General features: G+C 30.7%; 2 protein-coding genes across 3 annotated transcripts; one reads left to right on the top strand and one right to left on the bottom strand.

Moving 5' to 3' along the window:
* Positions 1-6,861: 6,861 nt before the first annotated feature.
* LOC123916407 (U-box domain-containing protein 35-like) lies at positions 6,862-11,707 on the bottom strand. Of its 2 annotated transcripts, none has more exons than XM_045967863.1 (8): positions 11,051-11,707; positions 10,854-10,936; positions 10,367-10,524; positions 9,910-10,089; positions 9,397-9,637; positions 9,079-9,180; positions 8,530-8,958; positions 6,862-7,954 (listed from the first exon to the last, which is right to left on the bottom strand). In XM_045967863.1, exons 1-8 carry the CDS (start codon positions 11,208-11,210, stop codon positions 7,199-7,201), a joined length of 2,109 nt encoding a protein of 702 aa, XP_045823819.1. In that variant the 5' UTR covers positions 11,211-11,707; the 3' UTR covers positions 6,862-7,198. The 2 variants fall into 2 exon arrangements, with proteins under 2 accessions (XP_045823819.1, XP_045823822.1); XM_045967866.1 differs by having other exon boundaries at positions 6,966-7,954; positions 11,047-11,660.
* A 3,379-nt stretch (positions 11,708-15,086) lies between these two features.
* LOC123916398 (classical arabinogalactan protein 9-like) lies at positions 15,087-16,040 on the top strand. Its single transcript, XM_045967852.1, has one exon. It carries the CDS (start codon positions 15,202-15,204, stop codon positions 15,919-15,921), a length of 720 nt encoding a protein of 239 aa, XP_045823808.1. The 5' UTR covers positions 15,087-15,201; the 3' UTR covers positions 15,922-16,040.
* The last annotated feature ends 2,841 nt before the right edge of the window (positions 16,041-18,881 follow it).

The raw sequence follows: 18,881 nt of genomic DNA, 5'->3' as shown, positions 1-18,881 counted from the left end.
GAAGATATTCAAATTTTAGTACATTCATGTATTCATTTTTATTTTTAAGTTATTAAATTATTTGTTAAAAATAAAAGAGAAAGATAAAGTTTGTTGTTAGAAAAAGAGATATTATAAATTACTTTATCAAAATATCTTTCATTTGTATGAAAAAGAGAAAGATAAATAAAAAAGAAATGAAATAAAAGAGAGTATAAATAGTAAATAACATATAATAATATTATTATTTTTCGTGAGTATGATTAAATTGGTAAAAATATTGTCATATGTAAGAGTTGAATTTTTAATTTGGGATTCTGCATTTATTCACTTTAAAGAGTAAAAGTTTGGTCACTATATTATTTGACAAACAATATTGTGCAATATATATTTTTTTTTAATTAAGTTTGTGGGAAGAAAATCTCCATTGAGTCTGCAAGAATGTAGATAGAAAGAGGGGCAATCAATCGTTAGTTGGTTTAGTGTTGATTGACGCTAAACTTCGTATGGAAGACCACGACTCGATCTCCACAACTGCGATCGGGAGAGGCTGAAACCACTTAATATCATAACTAACCCCCGAATCAGATTAAGCAGTCCAGTAGACCGGATACTGTTGGTGAAAAAAAAAGGCTAGGCATTGTCTCTAAGAGATCACGTCCACCTCCAATCTTGCTCCATGTTTAGCTAATCAATCTGCACATTAATACACTAGAGTCTTCCCCATTAACAGAAAAATACACTAGAATCTTCTCATTTGAGGAGTAGTAAATTGTACATAAAAACTTTTGTATATCTTATTAAGATTTGTCTTTAATCTTTAAGAGAAAATTCACTTTTTATCATGAAATTTGAATAAAATTTCACTTTTTAAATACATTAAAAATTTAATATACTATTCTATAACATAAATTAAATACATCAACTTTTAGTATAGTATTTAAATAATGAACTTTCTTAGTATAAAAAAATAAAAAATAATGAACTTTCTCTTGTATTAAGGATGAAAGAGTCTTTAGATTAGATTAAGTGCGATTTAATATTAATTTGTCCATTATTTTAAAGTGAATGTAAAAAATAATACTCTTTTTGATCTTTAATATAAGAAATAAATTATTTTTAAATTTTTTTAGATTTATTAAAAAATTAATGTATCTAATCTACAATGCAGATCAAATATTAGTTTTTCAATGAATTAAAATGTACTCTCTCTGGTCCTTAATATAAGAAATAATTCACTTTTTAAACACATTAAAAAGTTGATGTATCTAGACTCTATCATAGACTAGATACATAAATTTTCCAATGTATCTAAAAAATGAACTCTTACTTATATTAATGACTAGAGGGAGTATTGTTTCTTTACAAAAAAAAAAATGTATTATTTCTTGTACTCTCTTCCGTCCCAAATATAAGATAATGTTTACTTTTTAGATTTATTGAGAATCTAATGTATTTAATCTATAATTAGAACTAAATACATTAGATTTTTAATGAATTCAAAGATTAAATTTTCTCTTATATTTAAGATCGGAGAGTAATAAAAATAGGAGGGAAATCCGTATATTTTCTCTCTTATATTTAGGAGTACATTGATTGCTTAATTAAGGAAGAATGAGAAAGACAAGTTGTCCCGTACCTGACAGGCTGACAATGACTAAAAAAAAATGCGAATCGTAAAGCGTGTTCACACTACCACCATACTCTTGTCTTATCCTATCCTACTCCAACCTACGTCATATGTCTCCTCTTTCTTAACCAAATCTCATTCTACTAATTCACATTTAAATACTAGTAACTCCCTTTTATTTTATAAGATTTTATTTGATTAAATGTATTATTTATATTTTTTTTATTGTATTTTTTTAAAAGTATATAAATATAAATATTATCATATAAAATTTTATTTGATTTATTTTGAAGAGTATTTTTAAAATATCAAATTTTTATAATTTTTAATAATAAACAATTAAAAATATTTATAATTAAAATTATGAATTGATGTACGTGCAATATTAAACTAATTCTTTAAGACAGAAAAATGACGTGACATTGTCTCTAATTACCCAAGTTAAAATAAATTGGTAGGACACTACTAGGAGTACTTTGATCAAAAGGACTCCACGTGATAATTGCTTTAATGAAGTAATTGATTAGAATTCTTCAATCTAAATGATTCGTTGAGATTTTGAAATGTTTGAAATCATCAAAATTTATACTCCCTTCGTCCTAAAATACAAGACAAGAATTAGTTGACTATTGCACGTACATCGATGCATAACTTTGATTACGAATATCTTTAATTGTGCATTAGTTTATAGAATATTTGATATTTTCAAAATACTCGTCGAAACAAATCAAACAAGATATTATTGATAATATTTACATTTATATACTTTTAGAAAAATACGGTCAAAACAAGACATATGAATAATGCATTTAGTCAAATAATGTCTTATAAAATGGGATGGAGAGAGTACTACATAATTGGAGTCATTAGATTGTAGATCAACGATTGAGATCTATAATAGTGGATAATTGTGAATTCTTATAACTGTAGTCAATCTAAGTTCATACCTTCTATTACAAATGTGATTATCTTTACTAATGGTATATATATCGTGGAATAATATTTAAAAAACAAAAAATAGTAATTAGTGCCTTTGAAACAAGGATTTGTCTAACATGCACCACTTGATTAAGTGGTGCATGGTGAACAAGTTAACAATTATATTATAACGAATACGAATTTTATAAAATTCACCGTTGGATTGAAAGTTTATATCGTATAGATCATCTATAAAAATTTTGAAAAAAATTGAAAATCATTTAATATGTCATCGAGACCCATTAAAATTAACGGTAGTTAATAAAAAATCATAAACCGTTAATCTTGATGGGTCTCAATGACGTATCAAATGATTTTCAATTTTTTTCAATTTTTTTATAGATGATCTATACGATATAAACTTTCAATCCAATGATGGATTTTATAAAATTCGTATTCGTTATAATGTTATCATACACTTGTGCACCGTAAAAGACTTTCTCTATTTGTGCATGTTAGACTTGCCCTTGAAACAATAGTTAAAGAACTAAACATAGTAAAAGAGTTTTATGACTTACTTAGTCTACTTTTTTAAACAATAAATTTTTTTTTTTTGGTAGAGCTATAAAAATTATTTTAAATTTGAACTCAAAAGACAATAATATGCACATGTTTCTAGCATTGTGGCACGTGTTTGGATCTCCACAATCTTCAAATTCCATTGGCAACCACATAAAAATATTAGGAGAGAGAATAGAGAGATAATATCATATGTGGTAATGAGAAATTAAACTTTAAAAATAAATTAAATATAAATGTATGTAAATTTTTTGAAGGTAAAGAATTTAAATTCGTCTTAGGACACATATTAGCAAGACTCTAAAAATAATACTATTATGTTTACTTAATCACGACGTTTTTATGGCCTATCATTTTAACTAAGCTTCTAAACAAGTTTTTGACTTTAGAACCCAGTTTAGTCGATTTTCACCTCTAGTATATGTAATTAGTTACATTTACATCAATTTATTTGCATCTTATAATAAACTTTCACCTACTTCCTCTAAAATAAAAGTACGAGAAAGTTAGTTATTGAAATGTTTTATACATGAAAATAAATATTCCAACCTTTTAACAAACATGAAAATCTACATATATACTGTATTTCTAAACTAACATTACAAATGCAACATTTTGACTAACATTATAAATGTGTGATTTTTCTTAATTTTATTTGGTATGAAATGTTGGTGTAGATTCATTTTACATGTGCAGTGCAGCCATCCATTTATATTCTATTAAATTAAATGTAGATAATAACAATAATTTATTAAACGTACTTACTACTAACAAAGTATATATAATGATGAGATATGATTTAATAGCATAGATAATTTACAATGACATCCATACTTTTTTTTTTATAAGTACAATGACATCCATACTAAAATCACTTTAAATATGTCCAACAACAAAAAAATCACTTTAAATATGTACGTTGGTAGATACATCATATATATTATGTAGTTCAAATTTCATACACTCCACATTCACCTTTAAGGTGAAATGTTCAACCACTAGACTATTAGACAAAAAAAAAATGAATCATCCAATTTTTTTCTATCATTATACTACACTTTAGAGAATGAATCTTACATGATCGAGGTTGATTGGACGAACTTAAACAACATCCATCGAAATAAATATTAAAGAGTGGTAGACATGATAATGGGGAACGTCAAGATCAATGGTAAACCGCCTATTTTGGTGTGTCGCATTCAAGAGCTTTTGAAGTTGAATTGGCAGGTGCAGTTCAAACATACATGGCGGGAGGGAAATAGAAGTACTGATTGGCAGCTAATTTTAGCTTTTCTATAAATTCTTTCCAAATTCATGTAATGGAGACTCCTCCTAGTGGGATCTCAAATCTCCTTTTTGATGACATTTCTGAGCCTTACATGCCTAGGAACATTCATGTAACCATATAGTTTTCTTTTTCTTTTTGGGCTTCGGTCCTCTTTCTCTACCAAAAAAAATAATATTAAAGAGTGATATATGCAAATACTCTTACGTTTAAGTCAATAAAATAGGAAATTGAGTAATGTATATGTAGTACCTTGCATTGCGACAAAAAATTTCTCAAAATAACTTATAACCGAGATAGAAAAAGTATTTTCTGTCCCATAAGTGTAGCTCAAATGATAGCTATCTGGGACATTATTGGAGTGATTGACGTTCAAACTCAGGATTTCATATTTTTTCCGATTTAAATGTGAGAGTCTAGCTACTAAACAACTTAAAAAAATAAAAGTATTTTCTATCGAGGCGTGAACAACGGACACTTTGACATTGAGCATGCATGAATGTTCAAACTTGAAAATTGCATTGGACATAATTCAACAATATACGCAGCTTTTGACTTTTTGTCTGTCCAACCATATAGCTAGTGTAACAAATAAGCCAATGTTTGTAAAAGTGGTAAGCAGCCGAAAGTGTATATAGTGATGTTTTTCTCATTAACACAGTAAGCACTTTGCAAATAATCTAATGTGCATGCATGTACAAAAAAAACTGAAATATGATATATAGTAGATACATATACACAAATAGAAAAAGTCTCATTATATTAACCCTTAATTCCAAAACACAAAAGAGGTGTTTGAAGATTTTCTTGGGGTCAGGTATGAAAGCAATTGAATGGTGGAGGGGGAAAAAAAAGCTAACCTCTACAGACACAATCCTATTCCATGGTTAATTACATTTTTTCCAAGTCTTTGCTGGCAATTAAGTACCTAAAAAAATTGATTAAGAGGTCAATAAAAAGAAAATTTATTTTGAAAATATAAGTTAAACATTTGCCAATATAATCAATACTCATCTGTTCCGCAAGCACAACTCAGATGATAAAAACCTACATAAACATTTGAAAAGATAAATCACATATTTGAACTCGCAATTTCCAACTTCTCAATAATTGGTGTGTGCGAATTTTGTGTTATTTTTAAAATGTGTTAACAGTTATTTTGGCATCTATAATGCGTTACATTACCAATTTGGTGTTAATTTTTAAATAAATAAACAACTATTTTGTTCCTTGAATGATTAAGCGGTGCATAATTTTCCATAGATTATTTTTTTTAATCATTACTCCATATAGTTTATGAATGTAGCGAAATTACAAATGCATACATAAATGTTTTTTTATTAGTAATTTTAGACCTCGATGTGTTGATTTTGACATTAGAATTATGATATCAAGAAATCAGTTTTGATCTCATCAATTTTTCTTGTGACCTTGTGTTGAGTTTTAAATATGAGTGAATATCGACTATAAATAAGAAAAATGTTAGATTTATAAAAAAAATGACTTATTAATCTAATATTTTATAAAATTTAGTTGAGATATGATGTTTCTATCTTTTGTGATCATGAATTATTTGACTCAATATTTCTTTCGATCTAACTCTCCCAAACTTTACAACATCTTACATCTCGTGCCACAGTTATGTTCACACGCTCTTTGGAGACGGAGCTCAAGCAATAAAAGCCAACATGACTTCAATTAATTATATGGACCGTACTTCCTCCGTCCTAAAATATAAATAAAAGTGGGTCAATAAAAGTGAATGTATCTAGCCTAAATTTTAAACCAAATTCATCAACTTTTGTTGACCTATTTTTACTTATATTTTGGGACGGAGAGAGTATATATATAAGAATCTCATGCATTATATGATTAGATCTAGTCTTGAATTAGGTAAGTTTTGATGAACTGGAATCTTAATTCAATACGCCCAAGAGCGTGTGTACACAACTCCCTAAATCCCAAGTTGTTACTTGTTAGGTAAGAAAATAATAAAATACGTACTACTAAAAAAGTAAATTGTGTTAGTAAAATGATTAACATAATCAGTGAGTTAGTATTTTAGTTATAAAGTGGGTTAAGTTGTTTTATTACTCAAGATTCAGGTTTATTTGTTCAATTTGAGGAAAACAATTAGAGTTCATAGTAAGTGGAAGAATATTACTCATTTGAGAATAAATGTAAAGAATTTCTATGATAAAACACATAAATGACAATTTTTTGTCCGATTTTATTCATCTCACGGCCGAACCCTGAAGTATCGGGATCCTTCTTCTGAGAACTAGATGGTTAGTACCAAAAAAGAAAAGGGTAATGAGATGCTTGAATGGTAATGTTAATTTTTGCATTTAGTATAGAAATGAAATGAAGATGAAAATCTTGAAAGCTTCATTGATAGTGTGATTTAGATGGATATACTGATGAATCTAAGAGCACAATTAAATATGTTGTTTCACTTGCCAATGGAGTATTTTGATGGAGTATCATATAGTTATTCAATCTTTAGCTAAAATTTAACTATATTGTTGCAATATCTGCCTAGAATCAATCTAAAATTTATCTATCTATATCATATAATTAATGAAATCTATTGTACTACTATGAAACATCACTTGTTACATCATACATGTTATGCAAGATTCTGGACAAGTATTCCATTCCAAGACAACTATTGGAAACTTCCATTCACAAATCACAACTAATATGTGTTGCAAAGAAGTTCAATATACAAAATGTGTAATGATTAAGTATTCATAACACAATCAATTTCCAATACTAACAAAAATAATCTATTCCATATATGTCTTTCAAAGTGGACCTCGAGGAGGCGCGGGAGGACGCAGTGCATGACTCCGATTTCGTTCGTATTTTTGTGACTTAAATCCAAACTCTTTTAATCTATTAAGCTCCGGAATCACTTCTAATGCAAGATCAGGTCTATCTTTCTTACAAAGCTCAGCACATCTCAAAGCAAGTTTAGCAAATTCCAAAACTTCATCAATAGGCCAATCAGTAACAACAGGATCAAGCATATCAGAAAATGTTCCATTTTCAATAGCCCTTTTAACTTGATGAGAAAGTCCCATTGGAGGTTTAGCTGTGATTATTTGAAGAAACACTATCCCTAAAGAATAAATATCTGATTTTGTTGTTAATTTTCCGGATTGCTGATACTCGGGATCAATGTAAGATAATGTTCCAGCTGCTGAAGTCATATGATATTGTGTGACGGAATCCGCTACACAAGGTGGTACTAATCTTGATAAACCAACATCACTTATTTTGCTAACAAAATTTTTGTCAATGAGAATGTTGGCTGGTTTAAGGTCTCTATGAACAATGGCTTCTGGCTTTGTTTGGTGAAGGAAAAGAAGTGCTGTTGCAATTTCAAATGCTATTTCGAAACGATTTTGCCATGGAATTGGAGGGCTGTTTTGTTTTCTTAATAATCTGTCTTCCAAGCTACCATTGTCCATGTATTCATATACTAAGCATCCATATTCTTGACATGCACCTAGGAGAAGGACCATATTTGGATGTCTTATGTTGCACAATATCTCAACCTACACACATATGAAGATCTTTGATCACAATTGTCGCATACAAATTTCTGATAAAAAATTATCTATCTAGTGACCGGTTTTGTTAATTTTTGAGACAGAAATTTCGAATTGATAGCTAAATTGATCATTAGTGAAATGTGGTTTGACAACTTTGGTAAATCAGTCTCTAAATCGACTACAAACTTATTCAGTGACGGATATATAATATCATTCCTAAAGTTGGTCACTACACTGACATAAATTTAGTAATAGTGGAGGGAGACACTTAGGTCATCTAAACAATCTCATACATTTACGCAGTCAGCACATCGATCTTCGGATCGATATCAGACGATCCATAATTTCAAGTTCGGAGTTTTAGAATTAAAAGAAAATCAAAATCTGCATTGAAATATAGACTATTCAATCTCGATCAAATGTCATCGATATGCTGACTACGTGAGATTATAACTCTAGTCAATCCAAATCCTACAAACTATCGCCAAAGGAATTTGAACACAATTTGCTTATGATTACTAGCTTACACAATCATCACTACACTACCACATCTTTAGAAAAATGCACATGTATCATACCTCTTGTAGGAACTGTTTTCTACCCTGGTTAGCATCAGGTCTTAAAACTTTGATAGCAACATTTGTATGATCAAGTTGACCTTTAAAAACAGGTCCATATCCACCTTCACCAATTTTCATTGATAATGAGAAATTTTGAGTAGCATTTTCAATTTCTTCTAAGGTGTATTGTCTATATCGAATATCTTTACGAGCTATAACATTTAGTGCTTGATCTTTCTCTTCCATTTCTCTTCTAGCCTTTCTCTCTGCCTTTAATCTTCTTTGTGCTTCTTTTTCTGCCTTTTTCATAGCTTCATCAGCTTCTTGAATTGCAGCTTTTGCTTTAGCTTTTTCCTTTTCTGCCATTGCTAATGCTGCTTCTTTTGACATCATAACTTCCTCAACAGTACGTGCTTCTTCAAGTTTCCATTGATTAATTTCTTTAGCCTGTCAATTATTGAAAACTTTTAATGACTTCTCAAATTATAGTGATCATGTTTGTTACCCTTTTATTTTTCGTATTGCACGTTACTTAATGTCATCGCCTACTATCATAATTTACATCACCTTGTTTTTGGCAGTGATTGCTTCTTTGCAAGCTGACTTGTACATGTCCATAGTCTGCCTAAGTTTGAGCCTCAATTCTTTCATCTCAGCTTCCATCTCTTCCTATAAACAATAAAATTAAAACATATTAAAATGTTACTAACTCTAGAACAAAGTAGGGATTGACACTGAACTTGACAGGGAGGACTGCGGTTTGATCCCCGCAATTGCGATCGGGAGGAGGCTGAAACCAATTGATGCCAGAACTAACCCGAACCAGAATCAAGAACAAAGAGAAATAATTTATGATCCACTATTTATTTATTTTTTAATGCTTACTTTGTGTTGAGAATCTGCTTCATTGCTTGAATCCTTATCTAATTTTGGTAAACCCAATGAACCAAATTTATGTGACCCGGATGAGTTATTTTCATTTAAGCTTGAGTTATGGCTAAATAATTGTGACTTTTGGCTATGATGATTTGATAAATCAATGCTCTCCAAAGATTGATTAGTTGAAAGCAAAAGTAGTCCTCTTCGTGATCTACTAGTGCTAGCTCCTCTTTTAAATATTGGTCCCCTGTTACATAATAATCAAACCAAAATATTATATTATTAAAAAATAATAAGATTTAAATGTAATTTTTTTTGGTCAAATGGTCTGATAGCTAGAATTTCACTATTCAGATGAATAAGTGAAGTGTTCGAGGTTCAAATCCCGACTCGTATATATAAAATGTGTTGTCCATATCAACTGAGCTAAGCTCACGAAGACAATTTAAATGTAAGTGTTAAAATGATGTTAAAATTATGAACCGATATTTTTCATTCATCTCAACATTTGACAAGTACCTTATATCATTCTCTGATTTACAAACTGTCATTGCAGGTGATTTTACATCTAAATTATCCAATGGTCTTATTGCTGGTCGAGTTTCCACTACCTTTCCTTTTGCAATTACATAGACAGAACTATAATCTGGAGCTGATTTAATTATGGTTGTTGCTATATCCTCATATCCTTTAAACCTTCTGAAATCAGCATTAAGAATCTTTAACATAGTTATTATATATATGTAGTTGAAGAGGATAACATTGATTGAGTTATGGAGTTAACATATTGATAGTCGTTGAATCGAGATCAAGCGGTTTAAAGAGCTAAATTAAAATATGGACCGGCCGATCTTGATTCAACGATCACCGATGTACTGATTGTGTGAATGCACAAAATTGTCACCACAAACCATTCAAATATGTTAAAAATGGATACAACTAATTAATGCGAGGATGGTATGTTCGAAAACTTAACTTGCTTATAGTTCTCATGTTTAGAGATCTTGATAGAACATTTTTGGTGTAGCTTGCGGGTGCACCAACAATGATAGTTTGAATGCGATTCCTCTTTGCATAATCCAAAAGTCCTCTAGCAATATCACTATCATCGACTACAGCTTCTTTCATCTTTACCTGAATTGATGTGACAAGCCTTCAATTGTTTCAACACTATACCATTCGATTAAATATATTTTTAGTCCCTATAAAATATCATTTTCTTTCTAAAAGTCGAAAAAGAAGTTTTTATTAAAAAGAGATTTAGGTCATATGAACTATTTCTAAAGAGATTTGAATACAATTCCTTGAGATTACAGATTTAAGTTGCTACCACTTACCACCGCACTATTAATCACATTATTTCCTATAAATATCAATAATTAAAGTTTAATTCTGAGGGACTAAAAATATAGTTAAACCCTAAAAAAATTGTACATCAAGTTCAACAAGTGTAAATTACTTACAACTTTATCATTACACATTTCACGCAAGGTACTAAACACATTGTCTACATCTTCTTCATCAGGGGGGAAAACATTGGAACCCTCTGCAAGCATGACATAATAATTAAGAAACAAAATTATTAAAGGAATGTGACAATAAATGTTACATGTATAATTGATCATGAAATGTATTTGTATAAATATTAGAAGGTACCTACGATGAGGAAGGTCTTTGTGTTTAACATGGACTGCAATGATGATAGGGTTTTCAATATTATTAGTTGTCCAATGATAGGCATAACCACTATTCTTGTCTTTGTCTACAGCCACCATAACAAGGTTTGTATGTGTTTTTTTGCTTCCATAAGAAGACATCATTTTTACATATGGTTTTTGCCACCAAGGTTTGAATTTGTGTAAATTTCAATCAATAGAAATTGATGCGGCCTCAATCACGATCAAAACAACAAACATATCAAAAATATTGATATGGTTGTTGCCACCAATGTTTCAAGTCGTGATTAAAGTCGCATCCTGGTCTTTGATATTGGAAATTTGATCAAAAGAAATTGGTGTGGCCTCAATCACAAACGCAACTAAAAAGATATACGATAATGATGTTGCGAATCCGATCGTGACCACAAACTTCTTTTCAACCTTGGTTGCAACGGCCACTACCACCTATAGTTGTCCTCACGGCCACCCTTCTCCTCCACCACGGTGAGAAGAAGGGAGAAGCTTGGTTGGTTCTTTTTTGGCTCCTCTTGCAGCTTGAAGATGCAAATGAAACCACCAAAGCAAACCTCTCATGGGTGAGAATTCAAACCTACGGACACAAATAATGTTTTAATTAATGTCAACCTATCTTTTCTTCCAATTTTTAACTACTTTGACCAAGTCTATGTACTAATAAGGAAATTGGTTTTTCTCTCATCACATTGTTCATTTTTACAATTATTTTTGGCTTAAATGCAGTTTTGCCCCCCCTGTTTTGATTAAATCGGAATTTTACCCCCCCTGTTTTAAAACGCGGACTTTTACCCCCCCTGTTTTATAATTTGTTGGATTTTGCCCCCCCTAAAATTCTGCTTTCGACTCACAACTTTAAAGCTTCGCACACAACTCAATTTTGATCAATAATTTACCAAAAGGATACCGAAATGACCGTAATCGAGTTATCTTTCCACATAATCAAACCCCACTGAATTTGGAGTTACAAAGAGAGATTAATTACCGTTTTAGTGAAGGTATGTCCCCCAAAATTCTGCAAAAAATCTGCTTTCGAGTCACAACTTCAAAGCTTCGCATACAACTCAATTTGGATTCATAATTCACCAAACGGCTACCGAAATGACCGTAATCGAGTTATATTTCCACATAATCAAACCCCACTGAATTTGGAGTTACAAAGAGAGATTAATTACCGTTTTAGTGAAGGTATGTCCCTAAAATTCTGCAAAAAATCTGCTTTCGAGTCACAACTTCAAAGCTTCGCATACAACTCAATTTGGATCCATAATTCACCAAATGGCTACCTAAATGACCGTAATCGAGTTAGCTTTCCACAGAATCAAACCCCACTGAATTTGGAGTTACAAAGAGAGATTAATTACCGTTTTAGTGAAGGTATGTCCCCAAAATTCTGCAAAAAATCTGCTTTCGAGTCACAACTTCAAAGCTTCGCATACAACTCAATTTGGATCCATAATTCACCAAATGGCTACCGAAATGACCGTAATCGAGTTAGCTTTCCACATAATCAAACCCCACTAAATTTGGAGTTACAGAGAGAGATTATTTACCGTTTTAGTGAAGGTCTGTCCAATTACTAATTCTGCAGAAATCTACTTGTGATCTTCAAATTCAACATCGTCTACCGAACACATCGTAACTCCAAATTCGACGAAATTGAAATGCCAACAAGGGTAATTTCGTTAGATTTCCATACATGTAAATAGTATTAAAAAATGAGCTACAGGGTGAGAGGAATGACGAGAATACCAGTAGTAGTTTCATACGATAATTAATTTGAACAGACCTTCACTAAAACAGTAATTAATCTCTCTCTGTAACTCCAAATTTAGTGGAGTTTGATTCTGTGGAAAACTAACTCGATTGCGGTCATTTTGGTACCAGTTTGGTGAATTATTGATCCAAATTGAGTTCTGTGCGTAGCTTTGAACTTGAGGCTCAGAAGCAGATTTTGTGCAAAATTTTGGTGGGGGGGCAAAATCCAACAAATTATAAAATAGGGGGGGTAAAATTCCGCATTTTAAAATAGGGGGGGTAAAATTCCGCATTTTTCAAAATAGGGGGGTAAAACTGCATTTAAGCCATTATTTTTTATCTTATTATTTTATTTTTTGGTACATCTTTTTTTTTATCTTATTCTAAATTACAATTATTGTTATTGGTATAGACATTTTTTATAAGTTTCCTAATTGCTTATAAATGAGATCACACATATAAGTATTATTTTTTGTGGAGCATTAAATTTGGACTCACATGTTTGTATTAATGTTTGTGGACTACATGAAACATCACAACATTTATTTGTGGATAGTCCATTTTTGGGTGTATTTGGAACTTTGTGTTGAATAGTTGAGTGTTGTGTCATGTTAAAGATGTTTTCTCTCCCCAACCCCCGTGATTCTTTTATACCCTCTGAATTTCCAATTTTACCCTTGCAAAAAACTTCGGTTTATAGAAACCGAAGTTTTTTTTGCCTTAAAAACCGAAATTTACTCTGAATTTGTACTAGAAAAAATTCGGTTTCTGCGAACTGAAGTTTTTTGCAAGGGCAAAATCGGAATATTGGGGGGTATAAAAGAATCACGGGGGGTGGGGAGAGAAAACATCCATGTTAAATATTGTTGCGGACCATGCTCAATCATTTTGTGGTCTTTATTTGAATAGTAAAGTGTGTCGAAAAAATTTGGTCTTTATTTGAATGGCATGTGGTAGGACTATACGGAATGCTCATAATGCTATGTTTTTTCAACAAAATGAGCTCGTTATTTTTAATGTGCTTAACTACATTAAACTACTTACGATCTTCATGATCATGTTGTAAGAGTTCAGTTGATAGTTATTAGAAATTTTGTTGGAGAGATTGAAGTTCGACTCACCACTTCTCTAATCACTTAGTCACAAAACAGAATAAGAAAAAACTACAATTTTCATGAATCATGAATGATATGGACCTATTCTATCATGTGCTTGGGGTCTATGGTTTGATAGGTAATTTTTACTAGTATTTGTATAGGTAATAAACTTCTTTTTCATAAGAGATAAACACTTTTACTTCATTAATGATAAATTTTACCAAAAAAGAATATAACTCTTTTAGTTTCATTTTAGTGGGCTTAATGGAGATGAGTCCATGGATGCCTTGGCCCATTTCGTAATTTCAGCTAGAATGAAACTTTTCGCCCTCTTTGAATATACTCGGTCACCCTATCAAATTAGCAAACCAACCCTCTCGTTTTCTAGGATGCGAACACTTTTCGCACTCTAAGTAGCGAATGTCAATATTTTTAGCTCAAATCCACTCCATAGAATGGAAAAAATCATGAAAAAATGAGTTTGCTATCTAGAAAGGTAACTCAGTTGTAGTTCGCTATCTAGAAAGCGAACTCAGTTGCAGTTGACATTCTAGAAAGCGAAATTTTTTCCCCCATTTTTGCTATTTACACACTCGCATCCTAAGTAGCGAGAGAGGTAAAATGAGATTTTGTTGATGAAATAGACTGATCGAGTGAAAGCAAGCATTACTTTGTGATCTTTTTATTCAGACTAATTTGCTGCAGTATTCTGTATTCATAACACATATTTTAAAATTATTCTTTCTTTTTCCTTAATAATATAGGATAATTACACATGAATGAAAGACAAACGGATAACAAGCTACGCCGTTAATTCTTTTAAAAAATAGTTTAGTTCAATAACTTGATTATAGTTTATTACTAACAAATTCGGAAACTCGATTACAAACTATTGGTTAAAATTTGTAAAAAATAAAATAAAATTGTAAGATAAAATACTTATATCTTTAAATAGTTTAAAACAACTCAAATTTAATTGAAATAAGTTTATAATAAAGTCCAAAATAAAGTAGGGGAATTAATACCTTTCCTTCACACACAACACTCCATCACTAAGCAAGCATCAAAGAATATAACTAAAACTTCTAGCATTCAAAATGCCAAATGCAAGCTAATAAAGAAATGCCACCATATTCTCCTACATTATTTCAATCTATATAATCACTAAGCTAAAACTCACTTATCTGACAATTCACCTTGCCATATGAACACACCTTCCTTTGTTTCTCCAAAACACAATCTACCTAACTACTAATTTAGCTCAAATGTCTCAAAACAAGAATCTCGTATTCATCCAAAAAAGTTTGTTTCCATGGACCACAAAAGTTGTATTCATGTTACTAGCTTTGTTTGCAACACTAACATTAGGGATTGAGGACAAAGTTGAAGAGGAGCCTTCAAGTGGATTATTGTGCATTAGTGAATGTGTCACATGTCCTACAATATGTTCACCACCACCTCCTAAACTTGCTTCATCAAATTCAAATCATCCACCACCTTCAATCCTAACACAAAATCCTCCACCACCTCCTTTGTTAACATCAAATGCACCCCCTTTTCCACTAATCACACCCCACCCTCCATCTTCTCCATTTCTTACACAAAACCCTCCCCCTCCTCCATTATTAACATCATATTCACCTCCATTTCCACTTACAACACCTAATTCACCTCATCCAAACGTTGAAAAATCATATCCTCCACCATTACTAAGTCTTCCACCACCATTGTTGACTCTGCCGCCGCCATCTCCACCAACTCCTTCAACACATTCTTCAGGGGGAACTCCTCCACCACCTTTGAAATCCTCGCCTTCTTCGGGTTCGGGACAAGGACAACCTAAAGTAATTGGTGGGTCACCACAAAATAACTATCCATATCCATATTACTATTATTATGCCTCAAGTGCATCTCATTTTTCTAATCATGTTGTACTCTTCTTTATTGTTCTTTTGTTCCTTCATCAGATATTCTTTGCTTGCTAAGATATATAGCAAGTAGTTGTATCATGTTCATGTATGTATAGTGTACATAATTTTAAAGAAACGCATATTTATATTATGTGCTAGGATAACAATATACTACAATATTATATAGAATTAAATAGTGTTTAGCATGTGAGCGGATTTTAATTTACCCTTCTGTAATTTTATTTTGCAATTTTCTTTTCGTAATATCAAGATTATTCTCTTTTAGACCAATTCCGGTTGCCATGTGAGATTCCCTCTGGAAAATTCTCTTTTAGTAAAATCATCAAATTAAAAGGAAAAACATAATAAATGTCGGCGTGACAAGTCATCAATTTTGTTAAGTCATAAGCCAACTTATTGAATGAGGGGCTGAAAATGAGACAATTTTTATATTATAGGGGAACTCGCATTTTTTTTTTTACATGGAGAAAATTGAAATTTGCTCCTATTGCAGGAGATAAACACTATTAATTAACCCTATTATATTATGCCTAACTTTTTTTTTAAAAGGATATATTATGCCTAATTAGCAATAGGAGGGGTGGGGGGTTAGGGAATATAATCATCTTTTTATTTTATTTTTTTGGTTAGAATATAATCATATGTTGTTAGTTTGCGAGTAAATTGAATTTAATTATTGATTATTTTTTATTTGTTCATTTTTGTTATAGAATTAATGTTATTTTTACATATATACTTATAAGTATTCATATACTTACAATAATATTTTATATAAAAAATAATTAATTGTACGTACTAATGTACTATTAGAAACATATATATATATATATGAGGGGTGCGTTTGATCTGCTAAAAAACAGGGGACTGGACAAGACAATTTTTGTTGTACCTTGTTTTGATTTAAAACTGGTTATGGGACTGGACAAATTAGGTAGCAAGGTACATGATAAAAACAAGATTTTTTGTTTCTCACTAAACCATGGGACAACTTTTTGTCCACGGTACAACTATAAAAAATACGAAAATATATCTGTCCGGTACAGTTTTATCATGTCCTGTATTATCTTGTTCTATCCTATACTGTTTCAGTCCTTGCTATTTTACGAATCAAACGCACCCGATGTATCATCTCAGAAAACGTGTTGAGTGAGCCAACTTCCTTGCAATTGCAAAGGATAAGCATGAGATGTGGATGAAGATTTTAGATAATTAAGCCTATTACTGATGAGGTGCTTTGCTCATGCTTCTTCATGTGTTGATGTGTTACGGAAGTTAACACTATCAAGATGATCGAGAATCAAGTATTTTAGTAAAATTACTAAATGTTAATTTAAAACTATTTTCTTTATAAGAATTTAAAGATTAATTAAGAATTAATAGATTGAAAACACACATGTAAATCTTCTTTCCGTAAGTTTAAAAGACTTATCTTTTACAATCAGAAATAATAAATCAATATAAACAAGTTATGATTGAATATATACCACAAGATTTTATCATAAACCAAAAGCCTTTTAAAATCTCTTAAAATCCTAACTAAGTCCCTTATTTTGCTTTTATAAAAGTCATAATCGAATACTACAAGATTTTTTTAACGTAAAAAAAGTCTTTTAAAATAACCTATTTTCACATTTGGTTTAGGACACAAGCATGCTTCACAAAAATAAAACTTTGACTCTTTTATTTTAAAAACTGAGTAGTAAAATCATTTTTATTTGGTATAAAATTAATTCACTGACATTAGGTATCATTTAAACTCAATACAACTCTTAAAATTTTATACTATTAATAAAAGTGTAAAACCCCTTGACCAAAAAAAAAAGTGTAAAACCCTTCTTCTTTTTTTTTAACCGAGTGTAAAGGCTCTGTTATCTTTTTATTTAATTTTTAAATCAATAATTTGTAGCAATTAATCATTCTGAAACATTTTTTTTGACACAATCGTTTTGAAGCTTTGAAAGGGCAGTGCATGCAATTGTGAAACACAAATTAATATAAAATGATTACCCCTATAAGCCGTTATATAATCCTTAATTTCCATGAGCGATGGAAGTAGTTGTGGGTTAGTTTAATTTGTTCAACCCTTCAAACTTTTTCTTTGACCTTCCAATCCATTACATTCTTTTTTTACTTTTCAAAATTGATTTTTTTAAATAAAAAAATTGACATTTTTCTTACAATATTAGACTTAAAATATAATATATAATAATCCTTCTAAAGTCTTGGCTGTATTGTGGTAGGCACATTGGATTGCTTTTATATATAGAACTCTATGAACAAAAATTGATCATTAAGTCTATATAATAAAACCATATAATAAAAATAGATTAAATTAAATTTCCCAAGAGCAAATCCTATTATATATGAACATGTCTTGCTTGAAGTTCTAAATTCTAGAAGCTGTACGTACCCTTTGTTGAGTCACATTATTATTATAATTATTAAGAATTTAAAAGAAACGTGTCATTGTCTTATGCTAACGTGTGATCATGACATCCTAACAACAATAATCCTAATGAACTTTACCTACCGAACATTGGGAAATATCAAATTAGACCAAAATATGTTTAGCAATCTACAAAGAATATTATTAGGCATATATTTACAACATACACCCCCTTTGAATGATTAAAGAAATTATTTGATGTGTGCAACAACGTATTTGATAATGTAATTGTTGTTTAGCACTAATGGAATTATGTTAGACCTCTCCATTTTGCGATCATTCCGGAGAATGTGCATGAATTGCTAAACACAAAATATGTAGACGGCAAGGGAATGCTAGGTGGAGATATTTGAAGGGGGTTGGAGAAGGAAAGTTTAGTTTAACATTGAAGTCAACAGGTAGGCAAGTTACTTGACCAATAAGTAATTGGTTATTGAATATAGTTATAAAAAACAAATCACTAAAAAAACAAAAAAAAAAATTTAGTAACTCCAAAGACTTTGTTTAATGGTAAAAAAACATGTTTTGAATGTAAATATCTTTGTAAGTATTTTTTGAGCCCTAAGAT

The sequence above is a fragment of the Trifolium pratense genome, linkage group LG1 (genome assembly GCF_020283565.1).
Source record: "Trifolium pratense cultivar HEN17-A07 linkage group LG1, ARS_RC_1.1, whole genome shotgun sequence".
In the NCBI taxonomy this organism is placed as follows: domain Eukaryota; kingdom Viridiplantae; phylum Streptophyta; class Magnoliopsida; order Fabales; family Fabaceae; genus Trifolium; species Trifolium pratense.
The sequence above is the reverse complement of the archived record's forward strand: the minus strand, read 5'-3'. Positions and strand labels throughout refer to the sequence as shown.